The 24,324-nt window shown below is 41.6% G+C and overlaps 1 protein-coding gene across 3 annotated transcripts in view; it reads left to right on the top strand.

Annotated features, from left to right (window-relative positions):
• The window catches only part of LOC110508335 (rho GTPase-activating protein 12), a 148,981-nt gene that overhangs the window by 32,043 nt on the left and 92,614 nt on the right, over positions 1 to 24,324 (top strand). For all 3 annotated transcript variants that reach the window (XM_036966261.2, XM_036966259.2, XM_036966255.2), the window contains exon 2: positions 17,633 to 18,414. In XM_036966261.2, the coding sequence (XP_036822156.2) occupies positions 17,704 to 18,414 (711 nt within the window). In that variant the 5' untranslated portion in view covers positions 17,633 to 17,703. The remainder of the gene's footprint in view (positions 1 to 17,632; positions 18,415 to 24,324) is intronic.

The following is a 24,324-nucleotide window of genomic DNA, read 5'->3' as shown; positions in this document are numbered from 1 at the left end:
CAAGAGACAGTTTGATAGACTCTGGTCTCCACTACTCAACTATATTTCTAATTGGACAGAGTGAATGGGGTGATTAGGGAAATGAGCAGATAAATATTGTGTAAGGTGCTGTAAAAACAAGTTATTTGCTCGTCGTCTCAGCTAAGGCTGGAAATAGCTCATTGGAAAGCTGACAGTGCTGCTGCAAGTTTGTTTTGTTTTAGATTTTATTTTATTATATTATTTATGTCTGCCACATCTGTGAATGTGGAATGTGTTTTGTTGGTTGATTTGAAAAACAAGAAATTAAAATGTTAAATTGAAAAAAATTACCAGAGATTCTCACCTGGCCCATTTATATTAGGCAATCGGTATTACTGGGCTACAGTGCCTTCAGAAAGTACTCATACCCCTTGACTTATTCCACATTTTGTTGTTACAGCCTGAATTTAAAATGGATGAAATAGATTTTTTAATGACACAGTGAAAAAATGTTTTTAGACATTTTTGTTAATGCATTGAAAATTAAATACAGATCCTATTTTCATAAGTATTCACACCCTTGAGTCAATACTTTGTAGAATCACATTTGGCTGTGATTACATCTGAGTTTTTTGGCGGTAAGTCTCTATGAGATTTGCATAATTGGATTGTACAATATTTGCCCCATTATTATAAAAACAATTCTTCAAGGTCTGTCAAGTTGTTTGTTGATCATTGCTAGACAGCCATTTTCAAGTCTTGCCATAGATTTTCAAGCTGATTTAAGTCAAAACTGTAACTAGGCCACTCAGGAAGATTCAATGTCATCTTGGTAAGCAACTCCAGTGTAGATTTGGCCTTGTTTTAGGTTATTGTCCTGCTGAAAGGTGAGTTAGTCTCCCATTGTCTGTTGGAAAGCAGACTGAACCAGGTTTTCCTTTAGGATTTTGCCTGTGCTTATAGCTGTATTCCGTTCCTATTTATCCTAAGAAAATCCCTAGTCCTTGTCGATGACAAGCATACCCATAACATGATGCAGCCACCACCCTGCTTGAAAATATGAGTGGGTCTCGGTGATGTTTTTTGGGGGGATTTGCCCAAAACATAACGCTTTGTATTCAGGACAAAAAGTTAATATCTTTGCTCCATTTTTTGTAGTATTACTTAACTGCCTTGTTGCAAACAGCATTCATGTTTTGGAAGATTTTATATTTTGTACAGGCTTCCTTCTTTTCACTCTGTCATTTATGTTAGTATTGTGGAGTAAGTACAATGTTGTTGATCCATTTTCAGTTTTCTCATATCACAACCATTAAACTCTGTAACTGTGTTAAGATCAAATGAATACTTCACCATTGGCCTCATGGGGAAATCCCTGAGTAGTTCGCTTCCTCTCCGGCAACTGAGTTAGGTAGGACACCAGTATCTTTGTAGTGACTGGATGTATTGATACACCATCCAAAGCCTAATTAATAACTTTACCATGCTCAAAGGGATATTCAGTGTATGCTTTTTATTTATACACATCTACCAATCGGTGCTGTTCTTTGTGAGACATTGAAAAACCTCCCTGGTCGTTTTGGTTGAATCTGCTTCAAATTCACTACACGATTGAGGGACCTTTACAATTATCTGTGTGTGTGGTGTACAGAGATGGTGTAGTCATAAAAAAATCATGTTAACCACGATTATTGAACACCAAATGAGTCCATTACAGTATGTGATTTGTTAACCTCTACGGGATGGTTGTTGCTACCGTGCGCTAATGTGACTAGAATGGCATTGTATACAACAGCCAACTTTCCGGGACATAGACATGTCTTATATAGGCCAAAAGCTTAGATTAACAAGAATTTAACTGCAGTTTCCAATAACAGCTATTACAGTGAAACAATACTATGCTATTGTTTGAGAGTGCACAACAACAAACTTTTATCACGGCAACTGGTTTGATACATTCACCTCTGAAGGTAAATAATGTACTTACATTCAGTAATCTTGCTCTGATTTGTCATCCTGAGGGTCCCAGAGATAAAATGTAGCATAGTTCTGTTTTGATAAAATAAATCTTTATGTTCAAATGTAGGAACTGGGTTCTACAGTTTGACCCCACTGCTGTCTCTAGCTCCACACCCACCCCACCAGGCCATCTAGATGTGTGAAAGTTAATGTATAAGCTAATGTATAAGCTCATGTATGACGTTCCTGGGAGTGTGTAAACATATTTTTTTTAGCTATAGCATTTTTGTATGTTCTCTATAGTTATGTACTTGAAAATGTATCAATTGACCAATTCGGCACATTTGTGCAAACTCCTGGCAGGTACAAAATATTTTACAGTAATGTAATTCTTCACTGGATCAGTCTGAAACTTTCCACACACACTGCTGCCATCTGGTGACAAATCTAAATTACACCTAGACTCCTATCTGAAAGTATGGCCTTTCTCTTGCATTTCAAAGATGGAACAAGAAATACATTTAAAAACACGTTTTTTTGGTTTGTATCATCTTTTACAAGATCTAATGTGTTATATTCTCCTACATTAATTTTACATTTCCATTAACTTCAGTGTTTCCTTTCAAATGGTAAATTGCTGCCAGTAAGATTGCACCTAAATCAACCATTTATCGGATCATCAAGAACTTCAAGGAGAGCGGTTCAATTGTTGTGAAGAAGGCTTCAGGGCGCCCAAGAAAGTCCAGCAAGCACCAGGAACGTCTCCTAAAGTTGATTCAGCTGCGGGATCCGGGGCACTGCCAGTACAGAGCTTGCTCAGGAATGGCAGCAGGCAGGTGTGAGCGCATCTGCACGCACAGTGTGGCGAAGACTTTTGGAGGTTGGCCTGGTGTCAAGAAGGGCAGTAAAGCCACTTCTCTCCAGGACAGACTGATATTCTGCAAAAGGTACAGGGATTGGACTGCTGAGGACTGGGGCAAAGTCATTTTCTCTGATGAATCCCCTGTCCGATTGTTTGGGGCATCCGGAAAAAAGCTTATCCGGAGAAGACAAGGTGAGCGCTACCATCAATCCTGTGTCATGCCAACAGTAAAGCATCTTGAGACCATTCATGTGTGGGGTTGCTTCTCAGCCAAGGGAGTGGGCTCACTCACAGTTTTGCCTAAGAACACAGCCATGAATAAAGAATGGTACCAACACATCCGAGAGCAACTTCTCCCAACCATCAAGGAACAGTTTCAAACAAACAATGCATTTTCCAGCATGATGGAGCACCTTGCCATAAGGCAATAGTGATAACTAAGTGGCTCATCAAAAAAAACATCAAAATTTTGGTTCCATGGCCAGGAAACTCCCCAGACCTTATTCCCATTGAGAACTTGTGGTCAATCCTCAAGAGGCGGGTGGACAAACAAAAACCCACAAATTCTGACAAACTCCAAGCATTGATTATGCAAGAACGGGCTGCCATCAGTCAGGATGTGGCCCAGAAGTTAATTGACAGCATGCCAGGGCAGATTGCAGAGGTCTTGAAAAAGAAGGGTCAACACTGCAAATATTGACTCTTTGCATCAACTTCATGTAATTGTCAATAAAAGCCTTTGACACTTATGAAATGCTTGTAATTATACTTCAGTATTCCATAGTAACATCTGACAAAAATATCTAGACACAGAAGCAGCAAACTTTGGAAATTAATATTTGTGTCATGCTCAACTTTTGGCCACGACTGTAGATTCGTGACACAATCCCAATTGAATCAATTTTAAATTCAGGCATAACATAACAATATGTGGAAAAAGTAAAGGGGTATGAATACCTTTCTGATGGCAGTGTACAGTATTTCAGCCAAAAGGATAGACATAGTTTGAAGAGAAAGAGCGAACACTTGCACTTTCTCTTGAGGTACGTATTGCACACAGCCTACCTTTTTTAGGAGCGTGAAGATTTTCAGACAGACAAATATGGATAATCAATATTCATTTCCAGGCAATGCAGTAAACTATAGCCTAGTCATATTTAGGAAGTTCCTTTTCTTTGAAACATAACTGCCTCATAGTTTCTCCACTCATGCATAAAGCCTACTCTATTTAATTTGCGTTAGCGCACCTGATCTTGCATGCCAAACTAAGAGAGAAGAGGTATGTCTACTGAACTTGAAGCAGCAAGAATGATGACAGTGGCACGGACACTTGCAATTTCTCTTGAGCTACGTTGTTCATATAGGATATAGCCTGCCTTTTAGCAGCGGGAAGATTTCTCTTGAGCTGCGTTGTTCATATAGGATATAGCCTACCTTTCAGCAGCGGGAAGATTTCTCTTGAGCTGCGTTGTTCATATAGGATATAGCCTACCTTTTAGCAGCGGGAAGATTTCTCTTGAGCTGCGTTGTTCATATAGAATATAGCCTACCTTTTAGCAGCGGGAAGATTTATCTTGAGCTGCGTTGTTCATATAGAATATAGCCTACCTTTTAGCAGCGGGAAGATTTATCTTGAGCTGCGTTGTTCATATAGAATATAGCCTACCTTTTAGCAGCGGGAAGATTTATCTTGAGCTGCGTTGTTCATATAGAATATAGCCTACCTTTTAGCAGCGGGAAGATTTATCTTGAGCTGCGTTGTTCATATAGGATATAGCCTACCTTTTAGCAGCGGGAAGATTTATCTTGAGCTGCGTTGTTCATATAGAATATAGCCTACCTTTTAGCAGCGGGAAGATTTATCTTGAGCTGCGTTGTTCATATAGGATATAGCCTACCTTTTAGCAGCGGGAAGATTTCTCTTGAGCTGCGTTGTTCATATAGAATATAGCCTACCTTTTAGCAGCGGGAAGATTTCCAGGCAGAGACAATGGGTTATTATTATTTATTTAAAAGGAAAAGGTGCAACGCTCGCCAACCATTGATGCAATTTTTTTTTTTATGGCACCTTGACTCATGTTGGTTGAGCACCCTCAACATCTTTCCATTATCAATACAGTGCCTTGCGAAAGTATTCGGCCCCCTTGAACTTTGCGACCTTTTGCCACATTTCAGGCTTCAAACATAAAGCCGTTAAGCAGTTAAGAACGAATTCTCATTTACAATGACGGCCTACCGCGACCAAACACGGACAACGCCGGGCCAATTGTGCGCCACCCTATAGTCTCTCTATATTGTGAGCAATATGTTTGGATCATCGAATCGCAATACATACGGTATAGAATCTTGAGAATAGCAATACATATCGTACCGGCACCTACAGTGCCTTGCGAAAGTATTCGGCCCCCTTGAACTTTGCGACCTTTTGCCACATTTCAGGCTTCAAACATAAAGATATTAAACTGTATTTTTTTTGTGAAGAATCAAAAACAAGTGGGACACAATCATGAAGTGGAACGACATTTATTGGATATTTCAAACTTTTTTAACAAATCAAAAACTGAAAAATTGGGCGTGCAAAATTATTCAGCCCCCTTAAGTTAATACTTTGTAGCGCCACCTTTTGCTGCGATTACAGCTGTAAGTCGCTTGGGGTATGTCTATCAGTTTTGCACATCGAGAGACTGAATTTTTTTCCCATTCCTCCTTGCAAAACAGCTCGAGCTCAGTGAGGTTGGATGGAGAGCATTTGTGAACAGCAGTGTTCAGTTCTTTCCACAGATTCTCGATTGGATTCAGGTCTGGACTTTGACTTGGCCATTCTAACACCTGGATATGTTTATTTTTGAACCATTCCATTGTAGATTTTGCTTTATGTTTTGGATCATTGTCTTGTTGGAAGACAAATCTCCGTCCCAGTCTCAGGTCTTTTGCAGACTCCATCAGGTTTTCTTCCAGAATGGTCCTGTATTTGGCTCCATCCATCTTCCCATCAATTTTAACCATCTTCCCTGTCCCTGCTGAAGAAAAGCAGGCCCAAACCATGATGCTGCCACCACCATGTTTGACAGTGGGGATGGTGTGTTCAGGGTGATGAGCTGTGTTGCTTTTACGCCAAACATAACGTTTTGCATTGTTGCCAAAAAGTTCAATTTTGGTTTCATCTGACCAGAGCACCTTCTTCCACATGTTTGGTGTGTCTCCCAGGTGGCTTGTGGCAAACTTTAAACAACACTTTTTATGGATATCTTTAAGAAATGGCTTTCTTCTTGCCACTCTTCCATAAAGGCCAGATTTGTGCAATATACGACTGATTGTTGTCCTATGGACAGAGTCTCCCACCTTAGCTGTAGATCTCTGCAGTTCATCCAGAGTGATCATGGGCCTCTTGGCTGCATCTCTGATCAGTCTTCTCCTTGTATGAGCTGAAAGTTTAGAGGGACGGCCAGGTCTTGGTAGATTTGCAGTGGTCTGATACTCCTTCCATTTCAATATTATCGCTTGCACAGTGCTCCTTGGGATGTTTAAAGCTTGGGAAATATTTTTGTATCCAAATCCGGCTTTAAACTGCTTCACAACAGTATCTCGGACCTGCCTGGTGTGTTCCTTGTTCTTCATGATGCTCTCTGCGCTTTTAACGGACCTCTGAGACTATCACAGTGCAGGTGCATTTATACGGAGACTTGATTACACACAGGTGGATTGTATTTATCATCATTAGTCATTTAGGTCAACATTGGATCATTCAGAAATCCTCACTGAACTTCTGGAGAGAGTTTGCTGCACTGAAAGTAAAGGGGCTGAATAATTTTGCACGCCCAATTTTTCAGTTTTTGATTTGTTAAAAAAGTTTTAAATATCCAATAAATGTCGTTCCACTTCATGATTGTGTCCCACTTGTTGTTGATTCTTCACAAAAAAATACAGTTTTATATCTTTATGTTTGAAGCCTGAAATGTGGCAAAAGGTCGCAAAGTTCAAGGGGGCCGAAAACTTTTGCAAGGCACTGTATTTATTTACAGACACTGTAGTAAACTATAGCCTAGTCAAATTGGCGTCCACAGTATATAGTGACTTTTATCGTGTTTATCAGAAAGTTCATACTATTATCACAAATGACCACCAAGCACTTTTGGACATCAGTTACAGTTACTAACCTCAATTTCGACTTCAAACGGGAGATGAGGTGGAGTCCTGGTGCATTTGAGGCGAAGAAAAAATTGAACCACACTTCCCTCCATTCTATTGGCAAATGTCCAGTCACTCGAGAATAAGATGGATGAAATTCGTTCAACTGACTTGAAAAGCTGCAATATCATGTCTTACTGAAACGTGGCTGGATGATGAAGCTATGCACGTAGTACTCGTTGGATTCTCCATGCAGCAGCAGGATCGTACAGTGGCTTTGGGGAAGTCGAAAGGAGGTGGAGTGTTATTTTCTTCATAACTGTTGTGCTGCTTCAAGTGTGAAAGAAATCTCTAGCTTTTGTTCACCTGATATACAATACGTCATGGTACGCTGCAGACCCATGTATCTAGTAAGAGAGTTCTCATCAGTAATTATCACTGCTGTCTACATCCCTCCCTTAGCCAACACCACTCTGGTACTCAACAAACTATGGGATCATAAACCAACAAGAAAGCGCTCACCCAGAGGTACCGTTTCTGGTGAGCGGAGACTTAAATGCGGGGAGACTTAAAACCATCCTACCTCACTTCTACCAACACGTCTCCTGCACCACTAAAACTCTAGACCACTTTTATTCTAACCACAGAAACGCAGATAACACCCGTCCTTGTCCTCGATTTGCCAAATCTGACCATGACTCCATTCTCCTGCTTCCTGTTTACAAACAAAAGTGCAAACATCAAGTACCAGTGATGCGCTCAATATGGAAGGCTACACGATTGTTTTGCTAGTACAGACTGGGATATGTTCCGGCATTCATCTGATTAGCATTGAGGAGTTTACCACAACAGTTAGGCTTCATCAATAAGTGCATAGACGATGTTGTCCCCACAGTGACTATAAGAACATATCCAAACCAAAAACCATGGATTACAGGCAATATCAGCGCTGGGCTGAAGTCTAGAGCTACCGTTTACAAGGAACGGGGACGCATACAAGAAAGCCCTCTACGACCTCCGAAGAGACAATATTGGAGGAAGGTGGAATCTAATTGCTCCGACACTTGGCAGGGCTTGCACCGGCTCGTATATGGCAGGGCTTGCAGAGAATAACGAATTTCAAAGTGCTGTAGAGACTGTTGTCCCTCAGGCACGTTCTCCCATCTCACCCAAGGAACTCTGTAGTCTGTCAGAGTGGTCATTGGGTTCTTGGTCATCTCCCTGACCAAGGTCCTTCTTGCTCAGTTTGGTCGGACATCCTGCTCTAGGTAAAAATGGTTTTATACCTTTACCCAGATATATGCCCCATCACAATCATCTCGGAGATCTACGGACAGTTCTTTGGACTTCATGGTCAACTGCGGGACCTTGTGTAGACTGATGTTTTCTAAACATGTCCAAACAATTGAATTGTCCACAGGTGGACTCCAATGAAGTTGTAGGGACATCTCAATGATGTTCAAAGGAAATTGTATGTACCTGAGCTGAATTTGAAGTGTCACATCAAAGGAGTTTGAATACTTATGTAAATTAGATATCCATGTGTTTTTTATTTTCAATACATTTCCTGAAATTGTCATTTTAGGTTATTGTGGGTGACACCTTTTTTTTTATTTAATCCATTTTAAATTCAGGCTGTGACACAACTGTGGAATAAGTCAGGGGTGTTAATACTTTCTGAAGGCACTGTATATACATTGCATTCAGACTCCTTGACTTTTTCCACATTTTGTTGTTAGTCTTATTCTAAAATGTATTAAATAAAATAAAAAAATCCTCATCAATTTTACACACAATACCCCATAATGACAAAGCTAAAACTGTTTTAGAAATTTTCGCAAATATAAAAAAATGAAAACTTATTTACATAAGTATTAAGACCCTTTTCTATGAGACTCGAAAATGAGCTCAGGTGCATCCTGTTGCCATTGTTCATCCTTGATGTTTCTACAACTTGGAGTCCACCTGTTGTAAATTCAATTGATTGGACATGATTTGGAAAGGCACACACCTGTCTATATAAGGTCCCACAGTTGACAGTGCATGTCAGAGCAAAAACCAAGCCATGAGGTCGAAGGAATTGTCCGTAGAGCTCCGAGACGGGTATGGTAGAAAATTACAAAATTATGTTTTAATACAGTTTATGCATCGAATAAGGTTTCTCAGTACTCTCATCTGTGTCCGTGGGTCTGAGTTGGGCCTCTGGGGCTTGGCGCTAGCAATTGAGTTATGATGGCTTGGTGATAGAACCTACAGCCTGCATTCCATTTAATGATTTGTGTATGTGAAATGCTGGCCTGTATGTCAGGGCCAGGTGAACCCTCCCTCCAGTTTCTCTCACATGCAGATGAACACCAGACTTGTTGCATTAGTATCTGTGTATTAAGGAGTGTGAAACTCAGAAACAAGCAGTAAATGACCTAGAGACAGTAACTTGGCGCAATGTAAATATTGCTTTCTGTTGCTTGATAGCACAATGTACCTTTGTATAATTCTACACATCTGTTGTTTGTCTTGAACATTGAACACACAGGAGGATGTACTTTGCTATGAAGAGCTGTAACACGTCTGCTCGTTGGGCTCTCAACGATTCACCTCTGGGTGATCGTTGACCAGCTCCATTATTGCAATTCTTAATCGGTTAAAAAGATTGATTGTTTGAAGAAATATCAAAATCTCTCTCACTTGGTTAGAATTTCCACAAAGGATTGTGTCGGCGCAGATCTGGGGAAGGGTACAAAAACATTTCTGCGGCATTAAAGGTCCCCAAGAACACATTGGCCTCCATCATTCTTAAATGGAAGAAGTTTGGATCCACCAAGGCTCTTCCTAGAGCTGGCCGCCCTGTCAAACTGAGCATTTGGGGGATGAGGATCTTGGTCACTCTGACAGAGCTCTAGAGTTCCTCTGTGGAGATGGTTGTCCTTCTGGAAGGTTCTCCCATCTCTGCATCACTCCACCAATCAGGCCTTTATGGTAGAGTGGCCAGACGGAAGCCACTCCTCAGTAAAAGGCTCATGACAGCCTGCTTGGAGTTTGCCAAAAGGCACCTAAAGACTGACCATGATAAACAACATTCTCTGGTCTGATGGAACCAAAATTGAAATCTTTGGCCTGAATGCCAAGCGTCACGTCTGCAGGAAACCAGGCACCATCTCTATGGTAAAGCATTGTAAATGTGATATTTAAGTTTTTATTTTTAGTACATTTGCAAACATTTATAAAAACCTGTTTTTACTTTGTCATTATTGGGTTGTGTGTGTGTGTGTGTGTGTGTGTGTGTAGATGACATTGTATTTCCCTCATCAATGTTAGAATAAGGATGTTATGTAACAATGAGGAAAAAGTAATGGGGTCTGAATACTTTCCCAATGCAGTGTGTGTACACACACACTACACTGACACACACACACATTCACTACATACGCACACACACACGCTACACTGACACACACATTCACATACACTACACACAAACACACACTGCCACACACACACAATACACACATTCACATACACTACATACGCACACAACACACACACATACTGACACAACAGATACACACACATACTGTACATGCACACACATACACGCACTCATGTGCAGCTGCTACTCTGTTCTTTATTCTTACTCTTATGATTATCTATCCTGATGCCTAGTCACTTGACCTTTATCTATCTCAAATATCTCTTACCCGTGATCTGGTTCTGGTACTCCCTATATATAGCTTAATTCTTGTGTATTTTATTCCTCTTGTGTTGCAATGTTTTTTTTTCTTTCTCTGCATCATCATTGGGAAGGGCTCATAAGTAAGCATTTCACAGTGAAGTCTACACCCGTTGTATTCGGCGCATGTGACAAATAACATTTGATTGAATCGTATTTAAGTACATTTCCTTGGATAGATATTCATAGGCAGCCTATTCTATTTCATTGAGACCACACATGTAGGCGCACTTGATCTCGCATGTAGGAGAGGTAGGTTACTGAAGTTGAAGCAGTGAATTCTGCGTGTGTTTGAATGTGTCAAATAGGTGCTTTTAATACAATAGGTTGGCCTAGGCTAACGCACACAAAGCAGAAAGACAACCGTTTCCAAATAATCTGCAGGACCCCAAAATATTTGAATCCCAAAATTCTCTTACAGCCCGCTCCCGCCCGCTGTTTGTAAAATGCTGAGTGCGCCATGATGACCTCTGTCGGGGACCCCAGGTGCAGCCCTCTATCACATAGCCATAATAATGCATTTCTGTATTGTATAGATCAGGGGCACATGATGTCATTCTGTTTTCATCATTCATTATCAGTTGTTAATCCACTTCACTTAATGTAGTTCAATAACCAAAATCACATTTTTCAAATGTAGGGTGTTATGTCATAGCTCACACCCCAATCTTTCTCCAGACATCTTTTCATCTTAATTCAGAGTACTTATGTCCGTTTTTGGAAAATTTGGTCACATAAAAAAAGCGATTTTTAAAGTAATTCTGTTACAAAACTTTACATTTGCAATGTTCTTCAAGTACATCTGTTTTTATAAAATGTTCTGTTAGTTGGTGAAAATAGTCATTGTGCATAGAGTATGTTTTGTTTAACTTTGCAATTAATGTTTTTTGTTTGGCATACATTTTAAGGTGAAACATCTGATGTTCAGTGTCATTCTGTTATCATGCTGTTTCTCCCAGGTGACTTGTGGCAATCTTTAAACAACACTTTTTATGGATATCTTTAAGAAATGGCTTTCTTCTTGCCACTCTTCCATAAAGGCCAGATTTGTGCAATATACGACTGATTGTTGTCCTATGGACAGAGTCTCCCACCTCAGCTGTAGATCTCTGCAGTTCATCCAGAGTGATCATGGGCCTCTTGGCTGCATCTCTGATCAGTCTTCTTCTTGTATGAGCTGAAAGTTTAGAGGGACGGCCAGGTCTTGGTAGATTTGCAGTGGTCTGATACTCCTTCCATTTCAATATTATCGCTTGCACAGTGCTCCTTGGGATGTTTAAAGCTTGGGAAATCTTTTTGTATCCAAATCCGGCTTAAACTTCTTCACAACAGTATCTCGAACCTGCCTGGTGTGTTCCTTGTTCTTCATGATGCTCTCTGCGCTTTTAACCGACCTCTGAGACTATCACAGTGCAGGTGCATTGATACGGAGACTTGATTACACACAGGTGGATTGTATTTATCATCATTAGTCATTTAGGTCAACATTGGATCATTCAGAGATCCTCACTGAACTTCTGGAGAGAGTTTGCTACACTGAAAGTAAAGGGGCTGAATAATTTTGCACGCCCAATTTTTCCGTTTTTGATTTGTTAAAAAAGTTTGAAATATCCAATAAATGTCGTTCCACTTCATGATTGTGTCCCACTTGTTTTTGATTCTTCACAAAAAAATACAGTTTTATATCTTTATGTTTGAAGCCTGAAATGTGGCAAAAGGTCGCAAAGTTCAAGGGGGCCGAATACTTTCGCAAGGCACTGTAGGTGCCGGTACGATATGTATTGCTATTCTCAAGATTCTATACCGTATGTATTGCGATTCGATGATCCAAACATATTGCTCACTATATAGAGAGACTATAGGGTGGCGCACAATTGGCCCGGCGTTGTCCGTGTTTGGTCGCGGTAGGCCGTCATTGTAAATGAGAATTCGTTCTTAACTGACTTGCCTAGTTAAATAATAAAAAAATATATAAAAAAGACAGTTTTGATCAGTCATAGAAATAAAGGTGCTGAAAACATGTTGGATCACTATTTAAAAAGAAGATGGAGAACAAGGTATAGGAAACATATAGGATACTGGCACAGTTACAGCCGACGCTACCTAGCAACCCCAAAAATATATATGCAGTCCCAGTCAAAAGTTTGGACACACCTACTCATTCAAGGGTTCTTTTTATTTTTTACTATTTTCTACATTGTAGAATAATAATAAAGACATCAAAACTATGAAGTAACACATGGAATCATGTGTTACCAAAAAAAGTAATAAATAAATTAGAATGTATTTTATATTCTTCAAAATAGCCACCCTTTGCCTTGATGACAGCTTTGCCAACCGTCTTGAAGGAGTTCCCAAATATGCTGAGCACTAGTTGGCTGCTTTTCCCTCACTCTACGGTCTAACTCATCCCAAACTATCTCAATTGGTTTGTCGGGTGATTGTGGAGGCCAGGTCATCTTGATGAAGCACCCATCACTCTCCTTCTTGGTCAAATAGGCCTTATACAGCCTGGAGGTGTGTTTTCGGTTATTGTCCTGTTGAAAAACAAATAATATTCCCACTAAACGCAAACGCATTTGCGATTGCGTATCGCTGCAGAATATTGTGCTAGCCATGCTGGTTAAGTATGCCTTAAATTCTAAATAAATCACAGACCGTGTCACCAGCAAAGCACCATCACACCACCTCCATGCTTCACGGTGGGAACCACACATGCAGGGATCCTCCGTTCACCTACTCTGTGTCTCACAAAGGCACGGCAGTTGTTACCAATAATCTCAAATTTGGACTCATCTGACCAAAGGACAGAGATTTCCACCGGTCTAATGTTCGTTGCTCATGTTCCTTGGCCCAAGCAGGTCTCTTCTTATTAAAGCAATTCGACCATGAAGGCCTGATTCATGCGGTCTCCTCTGAATGATGTTGAGATTAGGGATGCATCGATATGACATTTTTGGCTGTATGTCCCCATAACCAGTAAAACATAATCAAAACCTATTTATTTAACTTACTTGTTGTTCATTTGTTCAGTCTCAACCAGGTTTCATCATACATGTCAAGCAGTGAAGTTTCAGCTCTGTCTGTTCGTGGCCTCTCTTTCTCAGTGCACACTGTCGCTGTGTCCGTTTCCGTTCTGTCCAGCTGTGTCTGTAATATTTTACGTAAACCCTGTTTCTTGTCTGCATCGAAGTAGCGGTCCTTGTACCTAGCATCGAGCATGGTGGCGATTCAGTAAAGAGGCTCAGAGAGAATGCCGCTGAATCACTTGTTCACAGCCTCTTGTAGAGTATTGTTGCATGTTTTAACCCCACGGTATGTGTTGGCAGTTGAGCAGGCTGCACAGAAACCCAGCCTAAAACCCCAAACAGCAATCAATGCAGGTGTAGAAGCACTGTGGCTAGGAAAAACTCCCTAGAAAGGCCAGAACCTGGGAAGAAACCTAGAGAGGAACCAGGCTATGAGGGGTGGCCAGTCCTCTTCTGTCTGTGCCAGGTGGAGATTATAACAAAACATGGCCAAGATGTTCAAATGTTCATAGATGACCAGCATGGTCAAATAATAATAATCACAGTGGTTGTAGAGGGTGCGACAGGACAGCACCTCAGGAGTAAATGTCAGTTGGCTTTTCAGGGTAGCCGGAAAGTAGAGCATAGCAGTAGTCAAACCTAGAGGTGACAAACTTTTGGATACATTTTTCTGCATCATGTTTGGATAGAAAGTTTCTGATTTTTGCAATGTTATGAAGATGGAAAAAGCTGTCTTGATTTGTTCGTTAGAAGAGAGATCCGGGTCCAAAGGTATGCCCATGTCCTTCCGTTTTTTTTGTTGAGACAACTGAACAACCATCAAGATTAATTGTCAGATTCAACAGAAGATCTCTTTGTTTCTTGGGACCTAGTACAAGCATCTCTGTTTTGTCCGAGTTTAAAAAGCCCTTCCAGGGAGGGCAATTTTAGGGCTTCATCATGTTTCATCCAAATGTACAGCTGTGTGTCATCTGCATAGCAGTGAAAGTTAACATTATGTTTCTGAATGACATCACCAAGAGGTAAAATATATATATATATATATATAGTGAAAACAATAGTGGTCCTAAAACGGAGCCTTGAGGAACACCGAAATGTACAGTTGATTTGTCAGAGGACAAACCCTCCAGAGACAAACTGAGATCTTTCTGACAGATAAGATCTAAAACAGGCTAGAACTTGTCCGTGTAGACCAAATTTGGATTTCCAATCTCTCCAAAAGAATGTGGTGATCGATGGTATCAAAAGCAGCACTAAGGTCTAGGAGCACGAGGACAGATGCAGAGCCTCAGTCTGACGCCATTAAAAGGCTATTTATCACCTTCACAAGTGCAGTCTCAACGCTATGATGGGGTGTAAAACCAGACTGAAGCGTTTTGTATACATTGATTGTCTTCAGGAAGGCAGTGACTTGCTGCACAACAGCTTTTTTTTTTTTAAATAGAGAGGAATGTGAGATTCGATATATGCCGATTTAGTTGTTTTATATTGTCTTGTTCATGTTTCAAACATGTTCTCAAATGCCATTTGAAATGGCAGCAGCGGTATGAGGACCAGCACATTCTTAAGCATGCAATACGGCTTTCCTCAGTACGAAATCCTTGTCGACCCACTGTGCTGTCAGACTCCGCATGCACATGGGGTTGACATCTCTGGTCCAAATGTCAGTTGTAAAGCTAATAGCAGTGAGCAAGTAGCTCATAGATGTGCGTTTCACCAATACTATGTAACTCCGATAGGGAAACATCTGAAAAATACCACCTACTTAGTAGTGTGTGCCGGGGCTCGACCAGTCGGCGAAACCCAACATCATCCATGTTAGAGAATGGTTGCTTGTCAAAGGCAATGGATTCCATTATCTTGGCGTTAATGGATTTCGCCTTTGAGTTGTCTCGCTGAAATGTTCTTGCCCTTTCAAATGACTGCTCAACTTGAACTTGTTTTAGTTGTTGAAAGTGTGCACTTAGTATTTTTCTGCTTATGTTCTGTGTAGCTCTGTATTTTTTGGTGGCGTCATTATGTCATCTACCTACATTATATAGGTATGCGCATCAGCTTTAACATCGGTTTTGCACATCAGCATCAAATTTGACCTCGGACCGATGCTGATGTTGGCATTTTTAGCTAATATCGACCGATTCCGATAAGCTTGCCGATTTTTATATCATGCATCCCTAGTTGAGATGTCTGTTACTTGAACTCTGTGACGCATTTATTTGGGCTGCAATCTGAGGTGCAGTTAACTCTAATGAACTTACCCACTGCAGCAGAGGTAACTCTGTCTTCCTTTCCCTTGTCTTTTACCAAATAGAGTTATCTTTTGTATACCACTCCCACCTTGTAACAACACAACTGATTGGCCCAAACGCATTAAGGAAAGACATTTCACAAATTAACTTTCAATAAGGCATACCTGTTAATTGAAATGCATTCCAGGTGACTACCTCATTAAGCTGGTTGAGTGTGCAAAGCTGTCATCAAAGCAAAGGGTGGCTACTTTTAAGAATCTCAAGTCTAAAATAGATTTTGATTTGTTAACACTTTTTTTTTTGGTTACTACATGATTCCATGTGTTTTTTAATATGTAGAAAATAGTAAAAATAAAGAAAAACCCTGGAATGAGTATGTGTGTCCAAACTTTTATCATTTGTATAATTTTTACACATAGATTCTTGGAGTCAAAGTATAGATATAATATTGCAATATGGAACGATCAACCCTCCCCCCACCCCAGCACTACTAGCTAGTGCATTTAGCAAAATGGTATTTAGCTAGCCAACTATCCAATTAGTGATTAGTGTTAGTGATTAGCATTGTTAGGCAAATGGCAGCTTCCTTCAGTGTTTTGCAGAGTGCAAGAAACACAAACTAATAACAGCCTAGAATAGAAACATCTGGATTCATATTTAGAAGCAATGTGGAAAGCAGCATCTTTCTTGTTTTAGAATAATCTGTTGTGAATGATTTGACAGCATGCTGAGAGAATGGAGGAACTATCTGCTGGCTGCTTGAGTGACAGGTTTGGTGTGTGTGTGTGGCCCGGCAACTGGATGCAAGCCGGAGTGGGAGAGAGGGTACTCGGCGGCTGCGGTAAAGCGCAGACTAATCATTAGTAACAATTGTTATCTAGGCGATTTTCTAGGTGCTCTGGTGCTCCCAAAAATTAGAATTCCAGGTTGCACAGAAAAATATGAGCATATGCAACCTTTTTGGTTGCATTTAGAGCCCTGCTCACAGCCTCTAATCCAGAGGTATACAAACTTTTTCAGCGGGGACCCAATTAATATCCTTCAATTCATAAAATGTTCATCAGTTATCAAACTGAAAAGAAACCAATAAATATATTTACTCAATAAAACAAAACAAAATTATGATACTTGTCCCATACAATAATCTGTACTTTTTAAAAGTTTTTGTTCAAATTTTTATTTTATTTTTGGCAACCCCATTGCCATTGTAGTTCCCCGGCGACCCCACTAGGGGGGTTGCAGCCCCTACTTTGAATGTCACTGCTCTGATCTTATCTACCACTCAGGCTAGGAGCAGCACAACTCTCAATGTACTACACCATAGATTCAGTAACCCCATACACAAGGATCTGTCTTCTCTTCAGGCTATGCTCCTGAGTCCCAGTCCCTCACACTGTGTGTTTGTGTAATCTTATCTACCTCTCAGGCAGCTTCTTAGGCTAGGAGCACAACTCATACTGAGTTTACATAGACTTGGGGAAAGTCTTCAGTCTATGCTCCCTCATCCCATCCATCCATTCTATATTGTGTGTGTCTCTGTCTAAACGAAGGATGTAAGACCAGAAATCTTGGCGTTAGATGATTCCAGATCTCTTGCTGATTTCCCTCCTGATTCCAGGAATGTTTTAACAGCATTTTGCAACCCTTGTCTGTATGTGTACTAATGTTACCATAACATAGGCCTAATCTTTCTCCCCTGTTTCCTCCTCCTCCCCAGTTACACAGTGGGACATGCAGAGCCAGACTGTGTCCCTGCGGTGGTAAGCTCCAGACAGCATTTTCACGGTCATGGCGTCAGATCGAGAGGGGCGTGGGTGTGAGCTGCCCATTGCCCCAGGCCAGGTGTACATTGAGGTGGAGTATGATTATGAGTACAAGGCCAAGGAGCGCCAGATCTCCATCCGCCAGGGAGAGTGCTACATGCTGGTGAAGAAGACCAACGAGGACTGGTGGCAAGTCAAGAAAGAGGAGGGGACCAAGGCCTTTTACATACCAGCGCAGTATGTCAGAGAGGTCCGCAAGGCCCTCATGCCCCCTCCCAAGCCTCTGCACCTGGGGCATCACGGTGGGGGGAGCGGGGGAAACTCTGTCTTGGTCAAGGCAAGTGTCTCTAACGAGAACCTGAACTTGACCAGTTTCAGCCGGCCCTCTCCCTCGTCACCCTCCCCCTCCTCATCGTCGGGGGCTGCCCTCACCCCTCCGAGCCAGCGCAGGGACAGGGACTCCAACCAGAATCCTGGTAGACACCCTGGCAGCCTCACAAACCATGACAGGGCCCTGGCAGACATTATAAAGAACAACCACACCCACCCTCACAGCCATGCTGCTGGACGAGGATGTAACACGCTGCCCCGTGCCGATGCCACTTCCCCTGAGCTCCACAGGGTGCCCCTGAATGTGGAGATGCCCCCGGGGCACTGTGACTCAGAGGGTTCGGAGAGACGCAACGACTCGGAGTCTGGAGACGAGCTGAGCAGCAGCTCTACTGAGCACCTGCAGGTAAGAATGGAAATATCTTAATTTCTCTAAAGTTTTAGATGGAAGCTGGTGATTTTCATTATGGGGTTTTTACTTCTGCAAAGCTGACTGTATGAAATGTTTTCTTGCTTTTCAACAAATCAAATGTTATTTGTCACATGCACCGAAGGTGTAAACCTTACCGTGAAATGCTTACTCCCTTAACCAACAATGCACTTCAAGAAATAGAGTAAAAAAATATTGACTAAATAAACAAAAGTAACACAATTAAATTACATAACAATAACGAGGCTATATACAGGTGGTATGGAGTCGATGTGCGGGAGTACAGGTTAGTTGAGGTAGTTTGTACATGTAGTTTGGGGTAAAGTAACTATGAATAGATAATAAACAGCGAGAAGCAGCAGTGTAAAAACAAAGGGGGGGGGGGGATCATTGTAAGTAGTCTTGGTGGCCTTTTTGATTCATTGTTCAGCAGTCTTATAGCTTGGAGGTAGAAGCTGTTAATGAGCCTTTTGGACCTAGACTTGGCGCTCCGGTACCACTTAACATGCGGTAGCAGAGAGAACAGTCTATGACTTGGATGACTGGAGTTTTTTTTTACAATTTTTGGGTCCTTCCTCTGAACCCGCCAAGTATATAGGTCCTGGATGGCAGGAAGCTTGGCCCCAGTGATGTATTGGACCATAAAGCCCTACCCTCTGTAGCGCTTTATGGTCAGATGCCGAGCAGTTGCCATACCAGGCGGTGATGCAACCTGTCAGGATGCTCTCGATGGTGCAGCTGTATAATTATTTGAGTATATGGAGACCCATGCCAATATTTTTGTCAGTCTCCTGAGGGGGAAAAGGTGTTATCGTGCCCTCTTCATGACTGTCTTGGTGTGTATGGACCATGATAGTTTGTTGGTGATGTAGACACCAAGGAACTTAACTCTCGACACGCTCCACAACAGCATCGTTAATGTGGGCCCTCCTTTCCCTATAGTCCACGATCATCTTCTTTGTCTTGCTCATATTGAGGAAGAGGACAGGCCACCACACTGCCAGGTCTCTGACCTCCTCCCTATAGGCTCTCATCGTTGCCGGTGAACAGACCTACCACTTTTGTTATGTCTACAAACTTGGTGTTGGAGTTGTGCTTGGCCATGGAGTTGTGGGTGAACAGGGAGTACAGGAGGGGACTAAGCACGCACCCCTGAGGGGCCCTGGTGTTGAGGATCAGCATAGCAGATGTGTTGTTTCCTACCCTTACCACCTCGGGGTGGCTGTCAGGAAGTACAGGATCCAGTTGCAGAGGGAAATGTTTAGTCCCAGCGTCCTTAGCTTTGTGGGCACTATGATGTTGAACGATGAGCTGTAAACAGTATTCTCACGTAGGTGTTCCTTTTGTCCAATTGGGAAAGGGCAGTGTTGAGATTGCGTCATCTGTGGATCTGTTGGGCGGTGTGCGAATTGGAGTGGGTCTAGGGTTTCCGGGATGATGGTGTTGATGTGAGCCATGACCAGCCTTTCAAAGCACTTCATAGCTACCGAGGTGAGTGCTACGGGGCCATTATCATTTAGGCAGGTTACCTTAGTGTTCTTGGCCACAGGCACAGTGGTGGTCTGCTTAAAACATGTTTGTATTACAAACTCAGACAGGGAGATGTTGAAAATGTCAGTGAAGACACTTGCCAGTTGGTCAGTGCATGCTCGCAGTACACATCCTGTTAATCTGTTTTGCCCTGGTCCTTGTGAATGTTGACCTGTTTAAAGGTCTTACTCACATCGGCTGCGGAGAGCGTGATCACACAGTCTTCCAGAACAGCTGGTGCTCTCATGCATGTTTCAGTGTTTTTTGCCTCGCATTCTTGGTCACAGGGACTATGGTGGTCTGCTTGAAACGTGGGTATTACAGACTCGGTCAGGGAGAGGTTGAAAATGTCAGTGTGGTGGTATTGAGGTAGAGCTCTTGTTCTTCTTTTAGGTAGCTTTATACAATATTCATTTTTTTAAGGAATTGATAGAGTAGGCCTAAATGGGATGTATACTGGTAGTTGGTCTGAGCTTTGCCATCATTACCTATTAAGTCATCTTAGTTTAGAGAACAATATGTTTTCTTTAATTTATTAGGTTCCCCATTCACTACTGCACATGCAGTGGCTACTTTTTCTGGGGTTCACATTGGGGTTGAAGGTGGGAACCCGGTTACCAAGATTTCCTGGGATTTACAACCCAAAGCCATTCCCTTTTTCCGGGATAAATAACTGCGAGAAATTGGAAAATTATAATAAATTATTAATATGAAGAACATGGTGTGAAATGGAACTGTTAAATTATATGCAATGTCTAAATCTGACTTCTCAACGCTCAGGGTGGGGACAGACCCATTTCAATATGGAGTGCAGTTCACATGTAGATCTATAGTCTCAAAATTTTAACTTTTTTACTTGTGACCAGTAGGCCAACATTTGCTGCAGCATCGACTAATATAAAGACTGAATGCATGTCTAATTTATCCATCTGTCTTTTGGGGCTCACCTTGTTTTTTAATTGTAAAGATTTTAAAACAATTTTTATTGCAGCTGCAGAGTTTTTAAAAATAGCCTGTCACTCGAGTATCATTGCTTTGAATCTGTGCACACACAAGCATTCTCTTGCAGTATTTTTCTCTCTCCCTCAACTCCATTCAAATTGGATACAAAATAGATAATCCTGTTCTATATTGATATATTGCCTTATATTTAGATGTCCAAGCCTACCTCTTTCAGGCAATAAAGCCAATGCAGTATTAGCCTTATATTTATCTAATTCATGATGGGTTATGCATAGGCTATAAGTTAGAAGCTTACTATCTCTTCTGCAATATGCAAGCACCTGTGCTCCAATGGCCTCTTCTTAAAAAATGCTCCTAAGTTCTTGGAGTCCCATGCAGGAAAAGCTAGACTAGAACAGCTTGGTGGACTTACGATATATTTTTTATAGCATTTCTTATACCAATAGACTATTCAAAGAGGGACGCAAGCTCTTGTTTGCTGAATGTTAAATACAGCCAATAGAATTCACTGGTAGTTTGAAAGAAGAATGAACGCACAATGGCGGTAGGCTATAGCAGTTATTCATTCAGACCCATAACCATTCAGATGGTGGTAGGCTATAGCAGTTATTAATTCAGACCCATAACCATTCAGATGGTGGTAGGCTATAGCAGTTATTAATTCAGACCCATAACCATTCAGATGGTGGTAGGCTATAGCAGTTATTAATTCAGACCCATAACCATTCAGATGGTGGTAGGCTGTAGCAGTTATCTATTCAGACCCATAACAATTCAATCTTTGTGTAGAGAAGCGAAAGCCTTATTCTACTAATTCTAGTCATATACAGTGCATTCGGAAAGTGTTGCCATTTTCCACATGTTATGGTACAGCCTTATTCCCCTCATCAATCTACATACTGTATAATACCCCATAATGACAAAGCAAAAACAGGTTTTTAGGTAAAAAAAAAAAAAATGAAAAATCACATTCACATAAGTAGTTAGACCCTTTACTTAGTACTTTTGTTGAAGCACCTTTGGAAGTGATTACAGCCTGGCACAGCTTGGCACACCTGTATTTGGGTAGTTTCTTCTCTGCAGATCCTCTCAAGCTCTGTCAAGTTGGATGGGGAGCGCTCGTGCACAGCTATTTTAAGGTCTCTCCAGAGATGCTCGATCGTGTTCAGGTACGGGCTCTGGCTGGGCCACTCAAGGACATTCAGAGACTTATCCCAAAGCCACTCCTGCGTTGTCTTGGCTGTGTGCTTAGGGTCGTTGTCCTGTTGGAAGGTGAACCTTCACCCCAGTCTGAGGTCCTGAGCGCTCTGGAGTAGGTTTTCATCAATTATCTCTCTGTACTTTGTTCCGTTCATCTTTCCCTCGATCCTGACTAGTCTCCCAGTCCCTTCCACTGAAAAATATCCCCACAGCATGATGCTGCCACCACCATGCTTCACAGTAGGGTTGGTGCCAGATTTCCTCCAAACGTGACGCTTGGCATTCAGGCCAAAGAGTTAAATCTTAGTTTCTTCAAACCACAGAATCCTATTTCTCGTGGTCCTTTAGACACCTTTGGGCAAACTCTAAGCAGGCCGTCATGTGCCTTTTTACTGAGGAGTGGCTTCCTTTTGGCCACTCTACCATAAAGGCCTGATTGGTGGTGCTGCAGAGATGGTTGTCCTTCTGGAAGGTTCTCTCATCTCCACTAGAGGTTGACCGATTAATCGGCATGGTCGTATTTTTGGACACCGATTTAGCCATTTTTTATTTTTTTATTTAACACACACACATATATATATATATATATATATATTTTTTTACCTTGTCAGCTCGGGGATTCGTTTTTGCAACCTTCCGGTTACTAGTCCAACGCTCTAACCACCTGCCTTACATTGCCTTACATAGAAAATTCTGTCACTTCTCTTGTGTTCCGTGCAATCCAGGGTATATGCAGCAGTTTGGGCCACCTGGCTCATAGCGAACTGTGTGAAGTCCATTTATTCCTAACAAAGGCCGTAATTAATTTGCCAGAATTGTATATAATTATGACATAACATTAAAGGTTGTACAATGTAACAGCAATATTTAGACTTAGGGATGCCATCCATTAGATAAAATACGGAACGGTTCTGTAGTTCACAGAAAGAATAAACGTTTTGTTTTCGAAATGATTCAACCATTTTAATGGCCAAAGGCTCGTATTTCTGTGTGTTATTATGTTTAAGTCTATGATTTGATAGAGCAGTCTGACTGAGCGATGGTAGGCACCATCGTAAGCATTCATTCAAACAGCACTTTTGTGCGTTTGCCAGCAGCTCTTTGCAATGCTTCAAGCGTTGCGCTGTTTATGACTTCAAGCCTATCAACTCCCGAGATTAGGCTGGTGTAACCGATGTGAAATGGCTAGCTAGTTAGCGGGGTGCGTACTAATAGCGTTTCAAACGTCACTCGCTCTGAGACGCTCTGCATGGGTAAAGCTGCTTCGAGGGTGGCTCTTGTCGATGTGTTTCTGGTTCGAGCCCAGGTAGGAGTGAGGAGAGGGACGGAAGCTATACTGTTACACTGGCAATACTAAAGTGCCTATAAGAACATCCATTAGTCAAAGGTACAGTGCCTTGCGAAAGTATTCGGCCCCCTTGAACTTTGACCTTTTGCCACATTTCAGGCTTCAAACATAAAGATATAAAACTGTATTTTTTCGTGAAGAATCAACAACAAGTGGGACACAATCATGAAGTGGAACGACATTTATTGGATATTTCAAACTTTTTTAACAAATAAAAACTGAAAAATTGGGCGTGCAAAATTATTCAGCCCCTTTACTTTCAGTGCAGCAAACTCTCTCCAGAAGTTCAGTGAGGATCTCTGAATGATCCAATGTTGACCTAAATGACTAATGATGATAAATACAATCCACCTCTGTGTAATCAAGTCTCCGTATAAATGCACCTGCACTGTGATAGTCTCAGAGGTCCGTTAAAAGCGCAGAGAGCATCATGAAGAACAAGGAACACACCAGGCAGGTCCGAGATACTGTTGTGAAGAAGTTTAAAGCTGGATTTGGATACAAAAAGATTTCCCAAGCTTTAAACATCCCAAGGAGCACTGTGCAGGCGATAATATTGAAATGGAAGGAGTATCAGACCACTGCAAATCTACCAAGACCTGGCCGTCCCTCTAAACTTTCAGCTCATACAAGGAGAAGACTGATCAGAGATGCAGCCAAGAGGCCCATGATCACTCTGGATGAACTGCAGAGATCTACAGCTGAGGTGGGAGACTCTGTCCATAGGACAACAATCAGTCGTATATTGCACAAATCTGGCCTTTATGGAAGAGTGGCAAGAAGAAAGACATTTCTTAAAGATATCCATAAAAAGTGTTGTTTAAAGTTTGCCACAAGCCACCTGG

Source organism: Oncorhynchus mykiss, chromosome 28 (genome assembly GCF_057628025.1).
Source record: "Oncorhynchus mykiss isolate SJ-2025 chromosome 28, ASM5762802v1, whole genome shotgun sequence".
In the NCBI taxonomy this organism is placed as follows: Eukaryota; Metazoa; Chordata; class Actinopteri; order Salmoniformes; family Salmonidae; genus Oncorhynchus; species Oncorhynchus mykiss.
Note: the sequence above shows the minus strand (reverse complement) of the source record. Positions and strands in the feature narration are given on the sequence as shown.